This window comes from Vanessa tameamea, chromosome 25 (genome assembly GCF_037043105.1).
Source record: "Vanessa tameamea isolate UH-Manoa-2023 chromosome 25, ilVanTame1 primary haplotype, whole genome shotgun sequence".
NCBI classification, from domain to species: domain Eukaryota; kingdom Metazoa; phylum Arthropoda; class Insecta; order Lepidoptera; family Nymphalidae; genus Vanessa; species Vanessa tameamea.
The window spans coordinates 17,264-34,423 of NC_087333.1; the positions used below are offsets into that span (position 1 = coordinate 17,264).

At 40.9% G+C, this 17,160-nt stretch overlaps 1 protein-coding gene and 1 long non-coding RNA gene across 4 annotated transcripts; one reads left to right on the top strand and one right to left on the bottom strand.

Moving 5' to 3' along the window:
* Positions 1-1,327: 1,327 nt before the first annotated feature.
* On the bottom strand, positions 1,328-1,895 carry LOC135194134 (uncharacterized). Its single transcript, XR_010309669.1, has 2 exons — positions 1,741-1,895; positions 1,328-1,365 (listed from the first exon to the last, which is right to left on the bottom strand). It is a non-coding gene; the product is annotated as an uncharacterized LOC135194134 (long non-coding RNA).
* A 7,227-nt stretch (positions 1,896-9,122) lies between these two features.
* LOC113403602 (influenza virus NS1A-binding protein homolog B-like) lies at positions 9,123-16,532 on the top strand. Of its 3 annotated transcripts, XM_064218908.1 has the most exons (7): positions 9,123-9,330; positions 9,610-9,687; positions 13,297-13,826; positions 13,903-14,061; positions 14,157-14,345; positions 14,424-15,231; positions 15,347-16,532. In XM_064218908.1, the coding sequence occupies exons 2-7, from the start codon at positions 9,654-9,656 to the stop codon at positions 15,709-15,711; spliced, it is 2,085 nt and encodes a 694-aa protein (XP_064074978.1). In that variant the 5' UTR covers positions 9,123-9,330; positions 9,610-9,653; the 3' UTR covers positions 15,712-16,532. The 3 variants fall into 3 exon arrangements, with proteins under 3 accessions (XP_064074978.1, XP_026499974.2, XP_064074977.1); XM_026644189.2 differs by lacking the exon at positions 9,123-9,330 and having other exon boundaries at positions 9,341-9,687; XM_064218907.1 differs by lacking the exons at positions 9,123-9,330; positions 9,610-9,687 and adding an exon at positions 11,650-11,948.
* The last annotated feature ends 628 nt before the right edge of the window (positions 16,533-17,160 follow it).

A 17,160-nucleotide genomic window follows, 5' to 3' on the forward strand; every position in this document is an offset into this window, starting at 1 on the left:
TATTCAAAATAATTTTTTTTTTTACGACAAAAGTATCACCAAAAAAATACTCAAAATTAAAAAGCCACTATTTCATTCATTACATTTTATATACATTATAAATAAAACAACGTTTTCTATCGAAACACAAAGAGTCAGTGAGTTGGACTAAATTTAAAATAAAACGCAGTCATGCATTCTTGACATAGTTCAAAATTGATAGTAGATTTTGTTACTAGTATTTTAGTTTGATGCAAAAATAACATACATATTCTTTCTGCTTTACATTAGAATGAATCAGCAGAAATTTTCGGGTAAGGAAAAATCATTATCAGGCGATATCAGTCGACATTACTCTCCAGGTGACCTTTCCTTCTCTTCCTCTTTCTCTGTATCTTTCTATTTATTATATACTGTTCAATATAACATTATTTTAACTTATTTTTATTATTATTGTAATTACACAAAATTTTATTTCTTGACATTTAATTATTTTCAATTGCTGTTGATTTATTTCATTTGCTGTAATTTAATACATTATATGTAACGTAAAATATGTTCTGACATGTATAAATATTTAGCCTGTAATTAATTAACCAATGTAGCCATTAATGCCTTATATTTTGTTTATTTTATTAATTTTGTTTAACTTTATTCATAATTGTTTTAGATTTCCGTTACGTTTATTTATCTAATTAATTGTATAATGTTACCTATTTGATTTTATGTATGTTAGTCTTTTTTTTTAAATTTTAATAACTGTGTATCAGTATCAGTGGAAACTTAGCTGATGTATGTAATATTGTATATTTTTTATGCCATAAGTGTCATATCATTGTTTGTTTCCCTAAAATAAAATAAATAAATATTACAACTAAAAATCGATTATTTAATCGAAATTTGTTTCCACAATAATATCGATATAATAAAGGATAGTTGGCCTTGTTGGCAGCACTGCATTGTTCGCACTCCTTAAAAGGAGTTCTTTAGAGGTTCATTCTTCATTTCCTTATCCTCTCTCCATTTGAACAGGCGTTGGTCGGTTACCAGTACCCACCGTGAAACTTTCTAATTTAAATATTTTGTAAGTATTTTCAGATAATATGTTAGAACAGTGGTATTTACAGTATTATTTCTAAGTTTCATGAATTGGTTTTTTATATTCGTTTCAGATTATGTAAAGGTTACAAGTAACGGCTTTTTACTTAATCAGCTATTTTCGTTCAAATGCTTAAGAGGTTCTTGATAGCTAACCGTAAGTAGAACCATTTGCATTCGCTTAATCAAATTATATTTACCGAAGTTTTAACAAAATTATCGTGAAATTTCAGTTTTTGCACCAGAAGGCGGCCACGTGCAATAACTGTCATAGATAGCCAAATTTGGCTACCTTCAATCGTCAGGTGAGATGATGCATTGATTTCATTATTAATCGATATTCTTTAAGATTATTTTTTATTTCATTTGACTTCTTGATATTTTAATCAAATCTGGTCTTAGTTTTTAATAGTGTACTTGATGACCTAGGTCGAAACCCAATGTTTTTGGAATAGTTTGAAGGCTTATTTTCATTAACATAAACTATGTTCTTGCTTTCTTATTCTATTTTATTGCTAATTAATCAAAATTATTCCATATTTTGGCACTTACAATATCAAGTTTGATAACTTCAATTTGAATATAAGTTAATATTTAAATGTCTGCCCCTTTGTCTAGTTCATTCTTAAGACCTAGTATTTATGCGAGACAGATAATAAATACATTGTTTTGTTCACAGACTATTTATTATCTTACTACAGTAATATAACATATTGCTGTATTAATTCGAAGATCTTGCTCACTGCTGATTACAAATTTGGAAACAAAACTGGCGCATGTCTAGTGAGGCTGCTGCTGTTGCTGCTGCTGCTGCTGCTGCTGCTGCTGCTGCTGCTGCTTGCTTGCCGCTTTGCACTTTTGTTGCGACGTTGAATGTGGTCTGAACAGTTTTATTTTCTCTTGTTCTGGATGCTGCATTCACGGTTTGCACTATCCTGCTTATTACTTTTTACTTTTATTGATGTCTAAATGTTAAACCTTCGTCAATAGTATAAGCTAAGAGTTAGGTTATATTAAACTCAATATTTTATATATAAATTTAACAATGGTTAGATATAGGTTATCTTACTTTGGACTTAAAGAGACAGTGGCTGTCAAAGTGTGATGTGTATTGATTCTATTGATTTGAATCCTAACATGAACCAAAAATATCAACGGCCTGCTCTTTATTATTGTGTTATTTATATTTAAAATTCAATAGTACAAAGAGTAGGTATAGTTTGTAAGTTTGGAGGTAGGAGGTGAATTCTGAAGCTACTCATTCGTTTTTAAAAATGATTTCACTAATAGTTACAATAAACATTCACGACAGACAAAGATATATTATTGCGTTAAAATAAAAATATTAATCGTGGAGACCAATATAAGTCAACGAAGCAACATGCGTGTCTACCTTAACGCTAAGAGATACGCGATTGTGTTCAATAGAAACTCAGTAGAGTTGAAAGGAACTAGTAAATAAAGACCGTGACTACGTGTTCTGCGGTTAAATCACCAATTCGAAAGATAAGTCTTGAAGTTATAGAAGTTGAGAAGTATCGAAATCAAAGTACTCTTTTCTTCAAGTAGGCTCATAAAAGCATTTTTATATCGTCATGTTACAGTGTAGAATTTAATGTAAAGCTACTACGGGTTCGGAAAGTAGATTCTACCTAGAAGAACCAGCAAGAAACTCAGTAAATACTCATTATAATTTCAGAGTATGTTAGTTCAGTACAATAAAATTTATTAATAGGTCAAGTTAAAAATATTAAATCTTGAATAATCAAACGAATACAATGTCCAAGTAAGGGTGTATTAAATTTGCGAAGCCGGGACTGGTGTTATCAGTTTATCTTTCCACCTCGTGGTTTACTCGTATTTACTCCAGAGTCCTGGATAACTTGTAGTCACTCCACACAACTATTAATTTCGAAATAATAGATAGCTCCCTGTTATTGATCACCGAATTTTCACGTATAATCATTCCGCCAACGCCGCCGCCGCACGCTCAAGAAGTTCTTTAAGATGGAACGTAAAACATACTAATCGACTCTTTGACTTAAGTACGAAGCAAAGAGATCAAGAGCTTTACCTTTAATTCCGTAGTATTTGAGCTTATAAAGAATCGTCTCGTGTTCTACACAAACAAATGGTTTAGACAAATCACAGAAAACTTCAATAGCATTCTGTGATTTTTCCCAAACATTGTAAATATGTTTGAGAAGTGCTATTTCCGTATCAGTTTTCGAGCGACCTTTTGTAAAACCGAATTGCTCGCTATGAAAACATCTGCTTACCCCAGAGTCCTGGATAACTTGTAGTCACTCCACACAACTATTAACTATTTATTTCGAAATAATGGATAGCTCCCTGTTGTTAATCACCGAATTTTCACATATAATTATTCCGCCAACGCCGCCGCCGCACGCTCAAGAAGTTCTTCAAGATGGAACGTAAAACATACTTATCGTTCATTGGTGAAATGTCGTGCCAATAAGTAATAATTCAAATATTGAGTTTTGATATAAAAAATAATTGTGTATTCTTTTTAGTGTTACACGTATTATAAATTAAGTACATAATATTGTTGTAACCATACTGTGAAGCACATGTTAGTATACCCGGCTTCCGGGTACGACTGTCGAAGTTCGAAGCCGTTCGTCGATGCATGCAGTACTGCTCCACATATGTAATATGGGTCTTGGGCTTTTCCCGGTAAACTTTCCGACTTACTATTTAGCCAAGCTTAATTTTTTACGTATCCTTTCGGATCTAGCGGTAGCATTGGCAGAAGAACACCGAGACGAGAGAGTCGCTGTTGCGCCTTGGACATCATATCCAAGGCCTTACTCACCTCCTGCTCAAGCATCGAAGCCCCGGACTATATAAATTCTATGCCTAGATATCACTATCGTTCCACACAAGACATCTGCCGAAGTTTCTTCCTACCGACAGAGAAAACACTCTTTCTGGTAGGGATGTTTCTTGCATTTTCTGTCAGGCGCCATCGACAAAACGGAACTTTTACCATGATTGGCTGAAATGGTGGCTCAGTCAGCCACCATTCAGCTATCTGCTCAAAACGGTCGATGGATTCCTGCATCTCTACCTTTAAGCTTGCGAGCAAGACCTATCCTCATTCTCTAGCCAATAACCGACTCCTTTTGAAGGAAAGAATTACATTCAGCACCATGGCGTACAATCTTTACAGGTTGGGTATGCTTGCCATTGACGACTAGTATTAGCACTTGCCGTTTCGTCCAAGTTACCCATATACTTACAGAAGCCATAAGCAGTCCTCTCGCTCTGAGACTGCGACATCTTATCGGACGCTTAATAAAAGTCCAGCACCTCAACATGGCATTCTCGCAATTTCTTCCTGCTATACCCCAACACCGCCTCGTGCATGCAAAAAATGGCGAACCTTATTACAAATTTTTATCCCCAATTTTACGTACTTAAAGAATGATTGGCCATTATTAACAAACGCGAACCTAAATACCAATTTTCTCAATTCAAATATTGAAACAAGGTTTACTTTGTACGAACTTACATTCTAAAATTAAGATGTTGACACCCTTCGGAGTGAGGCGATCAGCCGTTAATACCGGTACTAAATAGTTTAGTATTAAAGACGTGCATTTATTACTTAGTCTTTTTTTTTTTTTATGTTAGAGGTGGCAAACGAGCAGGAGGCTCACCTGATGGAAAGTGACTACCACCGCCCATGGACATCTGCAACACCGGCGGGCTTGCAGGTGCGTTGCCGGCCTTTCAGGAAAGAGTACGCTCTTTTCTTGAAGGTTCCTAAGTCGTATCGGTTCGGAAAAACCGCCGGCGAAAGCTGGTTCCACAGAGTGGTTGTGCGAGAAATGAAATTCAGCAGCCGGGATTAATCCGAACAATTCCTCGGAACATTCCCCGTGATAAATTCTGTAGAAGATGCAGAGCGATCCAACATCTCTACGCAAAGCCAAAGGCTCAAACAGATCGGAGAGGGCTTGATCGTCGATAATTCGAGCCGCTCTACGTTGGATATGGTCAAATGGAAGGAGCTGGTACTGGGGAGCACCCGCCCAGAGGTGAGAGCAGTATTCCATGTGAGGCCGAATTTGCGCCTTGTATAGTCTTAGACGATGAGCCGACGTGAAATACTGTCTTGCCTTGCTGAGCACACCGAGCTTTTTTGATGCCAATTTGGCTTTGCCTTCCAATTGACCGCGGAACTGAACGAGGCTCGAAACATCGACGCCAAGTATTCCGATACTAGCTGTGGCGGCTAACGGAATGTTCTCGAATCGTGGAGATACGACAAATGGTGTTTTTTAGCAGTTAACGCGCAAACTTGTGTCTTTTTGGGGTTGAAATGGACTAGGTTTAGCCGACCCCAGTTCGAGACTTTGTTTAACGAAGACTCGATTTCAGACACAAGTTTGTTCCGGTTTTCTTCGACGTTTTCCCGAGAAATATTAACACGGCCGGTGTATGAGGTGTCTACGGTGCTGTCGTCTGCATAGCAGTGAATGTTACTGATTTGCAACATGTCATTGATATGCAGAAGAAACAGAGTGGGTGAAAGAACGCAGCCTTGTGGAACACCAGCATTGACGAATTTTAAGTCGGAGCATGCACCGTCAACAACGACCTTGATGCTCCGATCTGCCAAAAAACTGGTAATCCAGTTGCATAATTTCCCGGGAAGCCCATAGGAAGGAAGCTTCGAAAGAAGCGCTTTGTGCCACACGCGATCAAAGGCCTTCGCTATGTCCAGACTGGCTGCTAATGCCTCCCCCTTGCTCTCAACTGCTTCCGCCCATTTATGAGTCAGGTAAACTAGAAGATCACCGGCTGTTGAGCTTGAGTTTCTTTCGCAAGTTCTTCTTAGGTCACGCTTGATCGCGCAGTACCTTAGTTTTTTTTATAGTTCATATTCAATAAAAGTAGATTATTACTAATAAAAATGTTTTAATTGAGATAGCATGGTTATTGTTAAAAAAAATAAAAACAACAAATATATAATGCAAATATAGAAATTCTCTCCTCCTCCAAAGTTCTATACTGTTACCATTTGAAATTATTTTATTTGGCTTATTTTATAAAGTTATCACTATGTCTGAAAGATGGTTATCAATTGAATTAATTATTCTTTGTCCAAAGTGTAGGTAATGTTTCTTTGGTGTTTGTAAAAATGTAGTTCTTTGTAAAAAGTTATTAATTTTTTTCTTAAGTGTCAATAAATATACACTTATAAGTATTAATTTGGTTTTATTTACAAAATAATTAATTTCATTTTTGTTTAAACATAATTAAAGATTGATATCGGAGTTCCAAATCATAATCTTCTAATATTTCTGACGAAAACTGTACTTTTTTTTAAAAAAGAAGCTGCTTACGGTGTCATCGTAAACATGTTTGAAGCTTTGACAGGAACTGTTTACCTTCGTAACGTTGTACTCCATTCACTCAAAATTACTACAAAGAAGAAGTTTTATTATATCCCGCACCGTTATTTAATGAAAATGAATTACAATATTATTTTCTATATTTTATTACAAAACAATTATCTTGGTAATACTAGTATTATTACAAATCCTGATATTTAACTGCAGTTTCATGATACAATATAATGTTATTTAATATTAATGTAGTTAATAATTTTAATAAGATATTAATGTTTAGTTCTATATAAAATTAACAGATGTATATGATAATAAACTTACTTTATTCAATTAATAATGTCTATAAAGGTATTATAACAACCAAATGACATCAATGTTTATAATAATAATAATAAAAACTTTTATTTCGAGACTAGCCCTTATAGTGTTAGCAAGACAATGTTTTCTTAAAAATCTAGTGTTAATACAATTACAAAATTTAACAACAAAAACATTACATTTTTCTTTACAATTTATGTGTAATATATTTTATATATTGGGATCGGTTAATTATACAATTTTGGTACCCTCTTAACTTTTAGCTGGAATTAATAGGTAATGAGTCATAGATTTAATGATCCAAATATGTGGTATCCACCACGTCTAGTTTTCGAGGTACATGCCAGTTATTATTTCTAGTACCCCTTACTTTAGGCGTAAAAGAAGCAGTTACCGTTTTCGATGTATAGTACTTTTTATTATTTTGTTTTGTTTAGTAATCGTTTCTATTCGATAACGTCGACATCTTTGTACATATTTATTTGAAAATCGAATATGAATATGGAGGACTAAGTGGTCGTCGCAACGTCTTAAATGCACCAAATAATTTTTGTTACGTTTGCGGACAGTATATTGTAAAATCGCATGCAAAAAATGTTTCCGAAAAAGTGAGAAGTGCATATTTACTCTATTTCGGACGTGCTATTAATCAAGATAAGCCATGGACACCAAAGATTTTTTGTGTTTCATGCTCTGCTACTCTCATAACTTTGTATAAACGGCAATGGCGTCAATGCCATTTGCTGTACCAGCTTTATGGTGTGTACCTAGTAATCAATTTAATGATTGCTACTTTTACATGACTGAACGTGGTTTTACGAAGAAAATTAAGCACAACATCAAGATGTACCTTTACCTCCCTCCAAAAATGAAATTGATATTCCAGAAGAGCTAGATTTGCCAAATGTTGTAGAATATAATGAGGAAAGCTGCGAAGATCCTGAGTTTTTACCTTCAACAAGTTCATTTGGCCGTCCACATGTGATAAATCAAAATGAATTGATACGAGACTTAGATTTATCAATTAGGCAATTAGAATTACTAGGATCAAGACTAAAAGAGTGGAATTTGTTGGCTCCTAACACAAGTGTATCTGTGCAACGAAAACGTAATAAAAAACTAACTTCATTGTATTCAAATTTTGAAAACATATGTTTCTGTAACGATTTAGAAACTTTGATGAGTGAGTTGAACATTCCCTACGAAACACAAGACTAGCGTTTATTTATTGACAGTTTAAAAACAAGTTCGAAGGCGGTATTGCTGCGCAATAGCAACAAGTGTGCGTCGGTACCAATAGCATATTCAACTGTTTTAAAAGAAACATACGAAAATATGAAATCAACATTAAATTTAATAAAATACAAAGAATACAACCGGAAAGTATGCGCTGATCTCACAGGTATACCAATTTTGCTTGGATTACAGAGTGGATTTACAAATACTATTATTTTCTTTGTATGTGGGACAGCAGAGCCACAGAAAAGCACTATACTACAAAAGTAAGGCTAGAGTTTGTCTGCGGAAAATCTAATGTGAAACATATACCATCGATAGATCATAAAAATGTCAACTTAACTAAAAAATTTTTGGGACTACAATTACGTACATTGATGAAAGACCCAAATTTTGACAGCCCTAAAAGGGTTTTAGGGAACCACAGAGCAGAAAATGCAGAACAGCTAGTTAAAGACATGTTAAAAGCATACGAAAATCTGCAGAATGTCATTAGAATTCACTTTTTTCATCCTCATTTTTCTTTTTTTCCATCTAATCTAGGTGCGGTCAGTGATGAGCAGGGTGAGAGGTTCTACCAGGATGTAAAGAAGCTTGAAGAACGACTTCAAGGCCGTTGGGAAACAGCTATGCTAAGTGAGTAAGACTGTTGCCGTTTAAAACGAGAAGATCATTCAAAGCACAAAAGAAAAAGTTAAAAGCCGTATTAACATCAGTCAATAATCTAATTTTTTTGATCATAAATGCCGTAGAGATTGATCTCTACTTAATTTTTGAATTGGGGCTTAAAGTCACGCGAACGGGGTCGCGGCCACCAGTCAGTAATTAATAAAACAGCTTGACCTCATCGTTGACAAGTTCAAAATAAAAAAGCGCCACTGGTTCTCATATGATATTCTCATATGATTTTATTTTATCATCATTATTCAACGATTAATTTAACATGGTCAAAATCTGTATTGTATATACTAGCTCAATCTATTTTTAATTCTATTCAATTCGATCTAGCCGTTTGAATGAATATAATTAAATTAATAAGCTTATTTAAAGTAAAAAATTGAAAAAATCCAGAGATATCTGATTAGAAGAAACTATCTCAAGCGACGAACAGGTTTATTATTGTCAATGTCGATATCACCTGTCTCTATTTTTTTAAATGTAAGAGCGAGTGAATAGATGTTATTTATCGAGCAGCGTTTATGTGTCATTGTCAGTGTCAGAGTTTCAAAACAAGGCGCGTGGATCACCTAAACGGCGGTGTCGTTCTGTACTGCGTAGCTTCCTGAGCGGATTGAAGGCTGATCGCCTGAGATAACGCGTAATATGTTTAATTAAATTGTGATGTGGAGCAGCGGGTGGGCCGCGGCGCGGGCGGTAGGCGACGGAATGGGGCGAGCGCAAGCCATGTGACTTGGCGACTCGATACTGCGCCGCGGCCTTCGCCGCCGCGTGCTCTAGTGTAATCTGGTTAGCGAATGTTCGGGTGCGGACCGCCGACTGTCGAGTGCCGATGCACCGGGCGGCACCGCGGCCGTAGGCAGTGTCCGGCCCGAGACCCGAGCAGTGCGCTCACCGCTCTGTTGTGTGGTGTGTGCAGGACACAGGTCGCGGGGCTACGGCGCTGTGCCGGCTACCGGCGACATGAAGCCACAGGACGACTACAGAAATGGAGATGGTTAGTAACCTGTGCCATCATTAAATAAACACTATTAAACACATTTCAAAGTATCTTTGACAAACCATCAATAGTGACTAGCTAAATTGTATAAAATAAAAGACTAACAAATGATAGCTATTATTTTTCTAAAGTTGTTTTTCAGATGTTCTGTCAGTAATTACCAATATAAGCTGCTTAAGAGCAAATGTTTTGACACATTATCTCTTTTGTCTTGCTATTAGTAAGGTAAATATCTAAATTAAACGGCTAAATAAATTTTCTAATAAAGTTTCATATGAGTATTTGTGACTGTAGCTCAGCGCAAACTATGAGCATTTCTTGAAATGTTGTGTAACAGGAGACCTCGCTTAAACTTTGTATTTCAGTAAATGGTTAGTCAAAGGTCTGCAGTAATCCTTTGCCTCTCTGTGCTATTCGCACTATACTTATGTTACACTTTTGAACTCTTGCTGCCTTGCTATTGTTAAAAATGTCTTAATTGTATATAAATAATATTGTAATATGAATAATACATATTAATCAAAGTGTATAAAAGTGATTATTCCAGAGAAGAGGATTAACAAATCTCTTCCAGTTAATCTCATAAAAGAAGTAACAAAGTACATAGTGTATGTGTATAATATTTAACCATAGAATTTTTCTTTCTATCTGCTTATAGTAAAACAAAAAATGTAAAAAATAATAAATACAATTAATTAGTTAAACTGTATCTTATTCTTTTATGAAATTAATGTTCTGGTTGGTAGCAAATACTTAGTGCTCGTGTGATCTGGTTCGAATAAATCCATGTAACTATAGGGACAAGGTACATAGCATCTTATCCCCATGGTGGGTGTCCCGTTGGTGATGTAAGGAATGGTTCATATTTCTTACAGTGGCAAGATCTATGGCAGATAGTTACCAGTGAACACCAGGAAGCCTATAGGCCAGTCTGCCTATTTTATTTAAAAAATAACTGGATTATAGACATGTACTTTATGCATCTGTGGTAATAGAGATCTGGCAGTACAAAGAGAAATATACACCATTATCATCTACTATATATACATATACTGATGTCAAAGATATATATTAAATAATATGTACCTTGATTTTTAAATACCATTGGGAATTTATCTATATGGAATATATTTTATACCAATCTTGTACTTCTTCTCTTCTTTGGTCTATGTGTTTCCTAATCACAATAGAGGTGGTTGGTGGAGTATCTGATGTAGGGTCCTTCTTATTTTAAGTGCTTAAGAATATAATTCTAAATAAAAATAATTATAATTTAGTTCAAGCTTTTACCTTACAAGCTGTGGCATATATTTCCATGATTAAAATGCAGGCAAAAATATTAAGTTATTTATCTTTGAGGTGTTGATCATTAGACACTACATTATTTGCATGGCGAGTAGAAGTGTTATGTTCTTTATATGTATATACATCAGAAATACTAATTGCATTGCTAAGATTAATTAATATAATTAATATTATAAGTACTATGAGTCAATAAAAATATAAATAAACAAATATAAATTTATATTTAACAAGGATTATAAAGATTACAAGTATCATGCAATCCCATTCACTAGTACCCGGTTTGACATAGCTGTTATTATAAAAAATTATAAAGTCTTAGAAGCAGTTTTTAATATATCCACAACTTTTGATCTGTAGTATAAAATTTTACACACAATTTCAATATTTTAATATGACGAACTATTATATTGCCCATGAAAATAAATATGCTCTTCTAAATTAATAGTACTGCCATAAAATATTTAAGTATCTAATTTTTTTTTGTCAGCATTTATTATGGTATGATATTGGTGTCTAAATTGGTTTGATAATGTATTTAACTACCTATGAAGTTGAATTGTCAGAAGAATGTACACAGTGGTTGTTCTGATTGTAACTTTAAATGAAATGATGCACGATGGCGATATCCGGTCGACATCGGCTCCCGTCGAACGTTTCCCACTCGCGTGATATCTTTCCTTACCAATTACGCTCAATAGCTTCATTCAATATGATTGCTTCGTTTTTAGTCGTTACAATGCCTTATATAATCGAAAGTAATATGATAGATTTAAAATCCGCGAACAGGAAATCGATGTCGTATAAACTACTCAAGGTTTCTACAAAGTCAATTACAATATTTCTACGGCAACGTGACGCCGCAACTCGATCCGATCTAATGCAACTTACTTCATTACTGACGTCCGTCGCCCGTACTCCGCAGCTTCACCGCAGGCCCGTCACGCCTCGCACGAGTACTCTTTAAATTGCTATTTAATATTACTACTCCATGTTATGTTAGAGCATTATATCAAAATATTGTAGGGGCAGATTCATTAATTTCTGGACTGCTTCGAAGATTTCTAGTTGAGTTTTAAGTATATTGCACAAATTTTATGAAGTTCTTTGTTAGTTATCCAAAATTATAGTAGATAGATATACTCAAACACATTAAGTCGTGTGCTAGAAGATAGACAGAGTGGACATTGCTTTTTGTATATTATGATTGTTTTAAGTTTCGAGAAACATCATATTCGATGACTATGATGTAGGTATCGTTTCAAACTAGTCTTAACTTCGTATGCGGAAGGTATTGGAGGTCTGTTTCGTTTTTAATGTCTAATAAAAAGTCCAACGAATAAGTTCGCTTGTCGGTTTGCGGTCGACCGAACTAGTCGTCAGCGGCCACAGCAGGCTAGCCAATTGATGACAACACCCAAATATAATTAGTCCTGCATTTCTTCGGCGTATTTCGTGTCACACGTAGAAGTATTGCTCGAAACGTCGACAGTCTCAATCACAAGCACGCGATTTTAAAATGTGCTCGGTTTCGATGGGAATAATAGAATTTAAATGTATACGACTCGAGCGTAGCTTCGAGTAGTTAACGAAAATAAACAATGTTTTTTACGTAGACGACGTGACTCACGATTCACTTACCATCTGAAACTGTTTATGTATCTAATTATTTACGATTTTAATATATTTCACGTTGTCTACGAAATGTGTCCGCGTAGTATCAATGAAATATCAGATAACGTTGCTTAATCGTAAGATAACAGTATAATCAAAAGTTAGGTTGTCATAATGTTTACCGTTTTGTGATCGTGTGATGTAAGAACAGTGCGCTGCGGCCCGATCTCTCTCCTCTTGAAACAGTTTTACGGCTCCGTCTGATTAACGTTTCGGTACATCTCGACAAACACTTAAAAGTGGATTTAGTTATCAGTGTGGTGTAGTGAATGAGTCGAGAAAAGAATTATCATATATAGGTGGCCGTTACGCGTGGCGGCTCGCTAGTAGATAGCTCGGCAGATTTGTATATTGTGAGCGCGCATCCCGCATCTCGTCCACAACCGGTTATACTTACACATATAATACGGTTTAACATATTGTAGCAATAATTGTGGATCGCAGTGTAATTTGCGCTATTTACTTGTGCCATGACCGTTGGTTCATATTAGTGATCTATATATTAATTTTGGGGCAAGATAGCTTGGGCCAAATGACGTCTCTTCGAATCTCGGATCGGGGTAACTAATAAATAATAAAAATATTTTATTATAGAACGATAGAACCGTGAATAATGCGCTATGTGCTCAGGCGGGGCGACATCCGCGGCGTCGAGGTCGGACGACAGCGAGGGTGAGGAGATCAGCGCACTCGAGCAGGAGTTGTCACTGGACGACCCCGAGGCGCCGGCGCGCGCGCTCGCCGCTCTCAACGCGCTGCGGAAGGCGCGCCAGCACTACGACGTGCTGCTGGCGGCGGCTGGCGAGGAGGTGGCCGCCCACCGCGCCGTGCTCGCCGCCGTGTCCCCGCGGCTGCTCGCCGCGCTCGGCGCCGGCCCGCCCGCCGCCGCGCCCGAGACGTTGCGCGTGTCCGGCGTCGAAGCGGACGCGCTGCGCGAGCTAGTCGAGTACGCGTACACGGGGCGCCTGCGCGTGCGCGACGCGGCGACGGCTCGCCGGCTGTACCGCGCCGCGGCCAAACTGCGCGTGGAGCCGGCGCGTGCGCACCTCGCCGAGCGTCTCATGCGCCGCCTCACTGCCCACGATTGTCTCGCGTTACGTGTTCTGCCCGACCTCGCCCCGCACCATAGAGCGCAACTCGACACTTTCATAGCGCAGAACGTAAGTTCGGTTCGTTCGGGGGTCTGGTTATGATTATCCATATCTCACGAATTACGAGAAACTTTTCTACTTTCAGTTCGACGAAATATGCGAGAGTGGTGCGTTAGCGGCTCTGCCATTGATTCGTATCGAGTTGCTGCGAGAGACGAGTGCGGACGGTGGGGAGGAGGCCCCCGCGGCCGTGGCCGACGCTGCGCTGGCGTGGCTGCGGGACCATCACGCCGCAGACGTCGACGTAAGTCGGGAGCCCGCAGCATTGGGCATATATGGGCATCAAACATACGTATATGAGGAGATCGTAGTATGAAACGAAATACGTTTCGATTATAGTTGGAGGAGTTGTGCTCGCGGACTCATCTCCTATTCGTGGACGCCAACGGCTCGCTGCGGGACTGCGGCGAGCTGCCGGCGGCGCGCGGTGACGCCCCCGAGCTGCAGGAGTACCGCCGAGAGGCGCGCGAGCGGGAGCGCGGACAGCGGCGCCGGGACAAGCCGCCCGACCGCGCCGCCGAGGACGAGGTATCGCTGACCGAACACGAGAGGCGAGAGGCGACCGCAAGGGCGATACACCAAAACTAAAACCCACGACTTGTGCAGGTTCTAGGAGAAAGCTCGGTCATAGCGGCTCGTGCCGGCGTCGGGACCAACGGGGGCGGAGCCGGAGCGGCCGTGACGCGGGCGGTGGTAGCGATCAGAGGACGCCTAGCCGGAGCGCGAGTGGCGTGGCGCATAGGAAACGCGGAGGGGCCGCGCGGCGGGCGACTGGGCGGCACGCGGCCCGACGAGGCGCCGCCGGAGCCCGACTGCGCGGGCGAGGTGCGCGCGCACATGACGGTGGGGCGCTGCGCGGTGGGCGCGGCCGCGCTCGGGCAGCGACTCGTCGTCTGCGGCGGCTACGACCGTGCACGCGTGCTTCGTGCCGCGGAGGCCTACGACCCGCAGACCAACGCGTGGTCGCCGATACCGGACATGAAGCGGGCTCGCGCGCGCTTCCCCGCCGCCCGTCTCGGCAACTCGCTGTACGTGTTCGGGGGATCGGACGGCCAGACGGAGCTGGACTCGGTCGACGTGTACGAGGAGGACGCGGCCGGCGGCGGCTCGTGGCGGGCCCGCGCGCGCATGCCGCTGGCGCGCTCGCACGCGGCGGCGGCGGCGGACGAGGCCCGCGGGGCGCTGTACGTGGTGGGCGGCTGGGCGGGCGGCCGCAGCCTGCGCGCCGTGCACCGCTACTCGCCGGACGAGGACCGCTGGAGCGAGGCGCCGGCGCTGGTGACGGGCCGCTCGCAGTGCGCCGGCGTCGTGTGGGAGGACGCGCTGTGGGTGTTCGGCGGCTGCGACGCCTGGAACTGTATCGCGTCCACCGAGATGCTGCCCCTCGACGGCCGCTCCTCCGCCTGGATCGAAGGTAACGTTTGTCCCTTCGCTTCCGCGACGGCGCTCGGAGATCAGTATAATACAGAAATCGTCCAGTATTGGCGACGTCCCATCGGCGCCCGCGTAATCCGCCACGCCTCCGGCAGGGCCGCCGCTGGGCACGGCGCGGCGCTCGGTGGGCGCGGCCGTGTGGCGCGGGCTGGCCGTGGCGGCGGGCGGCTCGGCGGGTGCGGCGTCGCTGCGCGGCACGGCGCTGCTGGCGCGCGGCGCGGCCTCGTGGCGCGCGGGCCCCGAGCTGCGCCGCGCCCGCGCCGCGCCCGCGCTGGCCGCGCTGCACGACGTGCTGTACGCCGCCGGCGGCTTCTCGGGCAAGGAGTTCCTCGCCTGCGTCGAGTGCCTGTACGAGCCCGACGGCGAGTGGACCACGCTGTGCGCGCCGCCGCCGCCGTCGCGCGCGCTGCCCGCCGCCGGCGCCGCCGCCCCCGACGGCGAGCTGTCCCCGGAGGGCTAGCGTGTGCCATGTTGCGAGACGTGATATTGAGTAGTTTTAATCTTGAGTATTATATTTAATGTTTATGAGATGATCTATACGAACGTGCGAGCTGGGCGTCGTGTGTACCTACCTCAAAATTATTCGTGCCTCGCGTCCGGGCGCTCGCTCGGCGCGCCCGACTCGGAGCCCCGGCGTGCATTCGACGAAGTCAGGCGGACGGAGTCGGTCGCCCTCTCGTACTCGAACCACATTCCACGCGATACCCGCCGGCGACCCGCCCCGTTCTCTTGGGGAGCGGTATGTTATATATTTTTATTAGGAACTGCGGATGTTCGATTTTTAAAATAAGTATTCGTACTGAACAATATTTGCATTTTATTATACTACAAAACTATTCCAGAGCATCGGTGTGGGTGTACACTATTGTGCTTTATGCCTTTTGCATGTAAATGTATACATTATATGATATCGTTGCAAACGTGCGTTTGACGGAGCGCCGGCCGCACTGGCGCTCCGTCAAACGCGCGTTTGTAATGCGCATCGTGGCCGAGGCGGAGCGGTCGTTCTTTGGTTTAATAAAAGACACTAATTTTAATAGCGTCGGGCCAGGCAGGATCGCTGCGACCTCTCCCGAAGTTGAAGTCGACGGTTTAACGAGGCCTCGTTGTTTGTCGTCTATTTGTTACAAACCCGTTAGTGAAATATTTGTTACAATGATTCGTTGTTAGAGTTTAAAGAGATTGAGATATAAGAGGGGATCGTCGCAGCGCCTGCGGCCGCGCCTCGAGTTGCTTCCTGTACTATTGTTTACGTTTCGTTTAATAAACGTGATTAAGAGTATGCACGTGTTTTATTGCACCCGTACTCGCTTGCGGTAACGTCCGCACTAATGGTAAGTCAGCGTCGAGAACAAGATTGCGCCTGACGTTAGTGAAAATAACTATGAAATAAATTACAATATAGTGGATATACTATATCAGGTATGGTATAAAAATAAAAATTGAGCAAAATATTAAATCGATTGTAAATTTTATGGAGTATTTTTATTTCCACATTTTGCCGTTAGCGCGTGCTTATTACTGTATGATAGGCAAATTTTACAAAAAAATATAATGCTTTAACTTTTAGGGACACTGTAGTCTCACTGTTAATGAAAAGTTAATTATTAGTTTATAAATTAAATACACTAAGGTTCTTTACATAGTATAAAACAAAGTCGCTTTCTCTGTCCCTGTGTCCCTTTGTGAAAAGTTGTTATGACAAGTTGTGTTGAACGGCATAAATAAATTAATTGTTAAAAAATCATTATTAAATGAATACAATAGAGAGAAAAGGTTGACACTCAGTGAAAATCTACTTTTATGGTGGAAGATGCATACCAAGTAGAACAGTTTAAGTAGTTTAGTAAGACAGTACCTCGGTAGGATACACCGTTTAGGGTGTACCGGTGACACCACTTCCTACCAA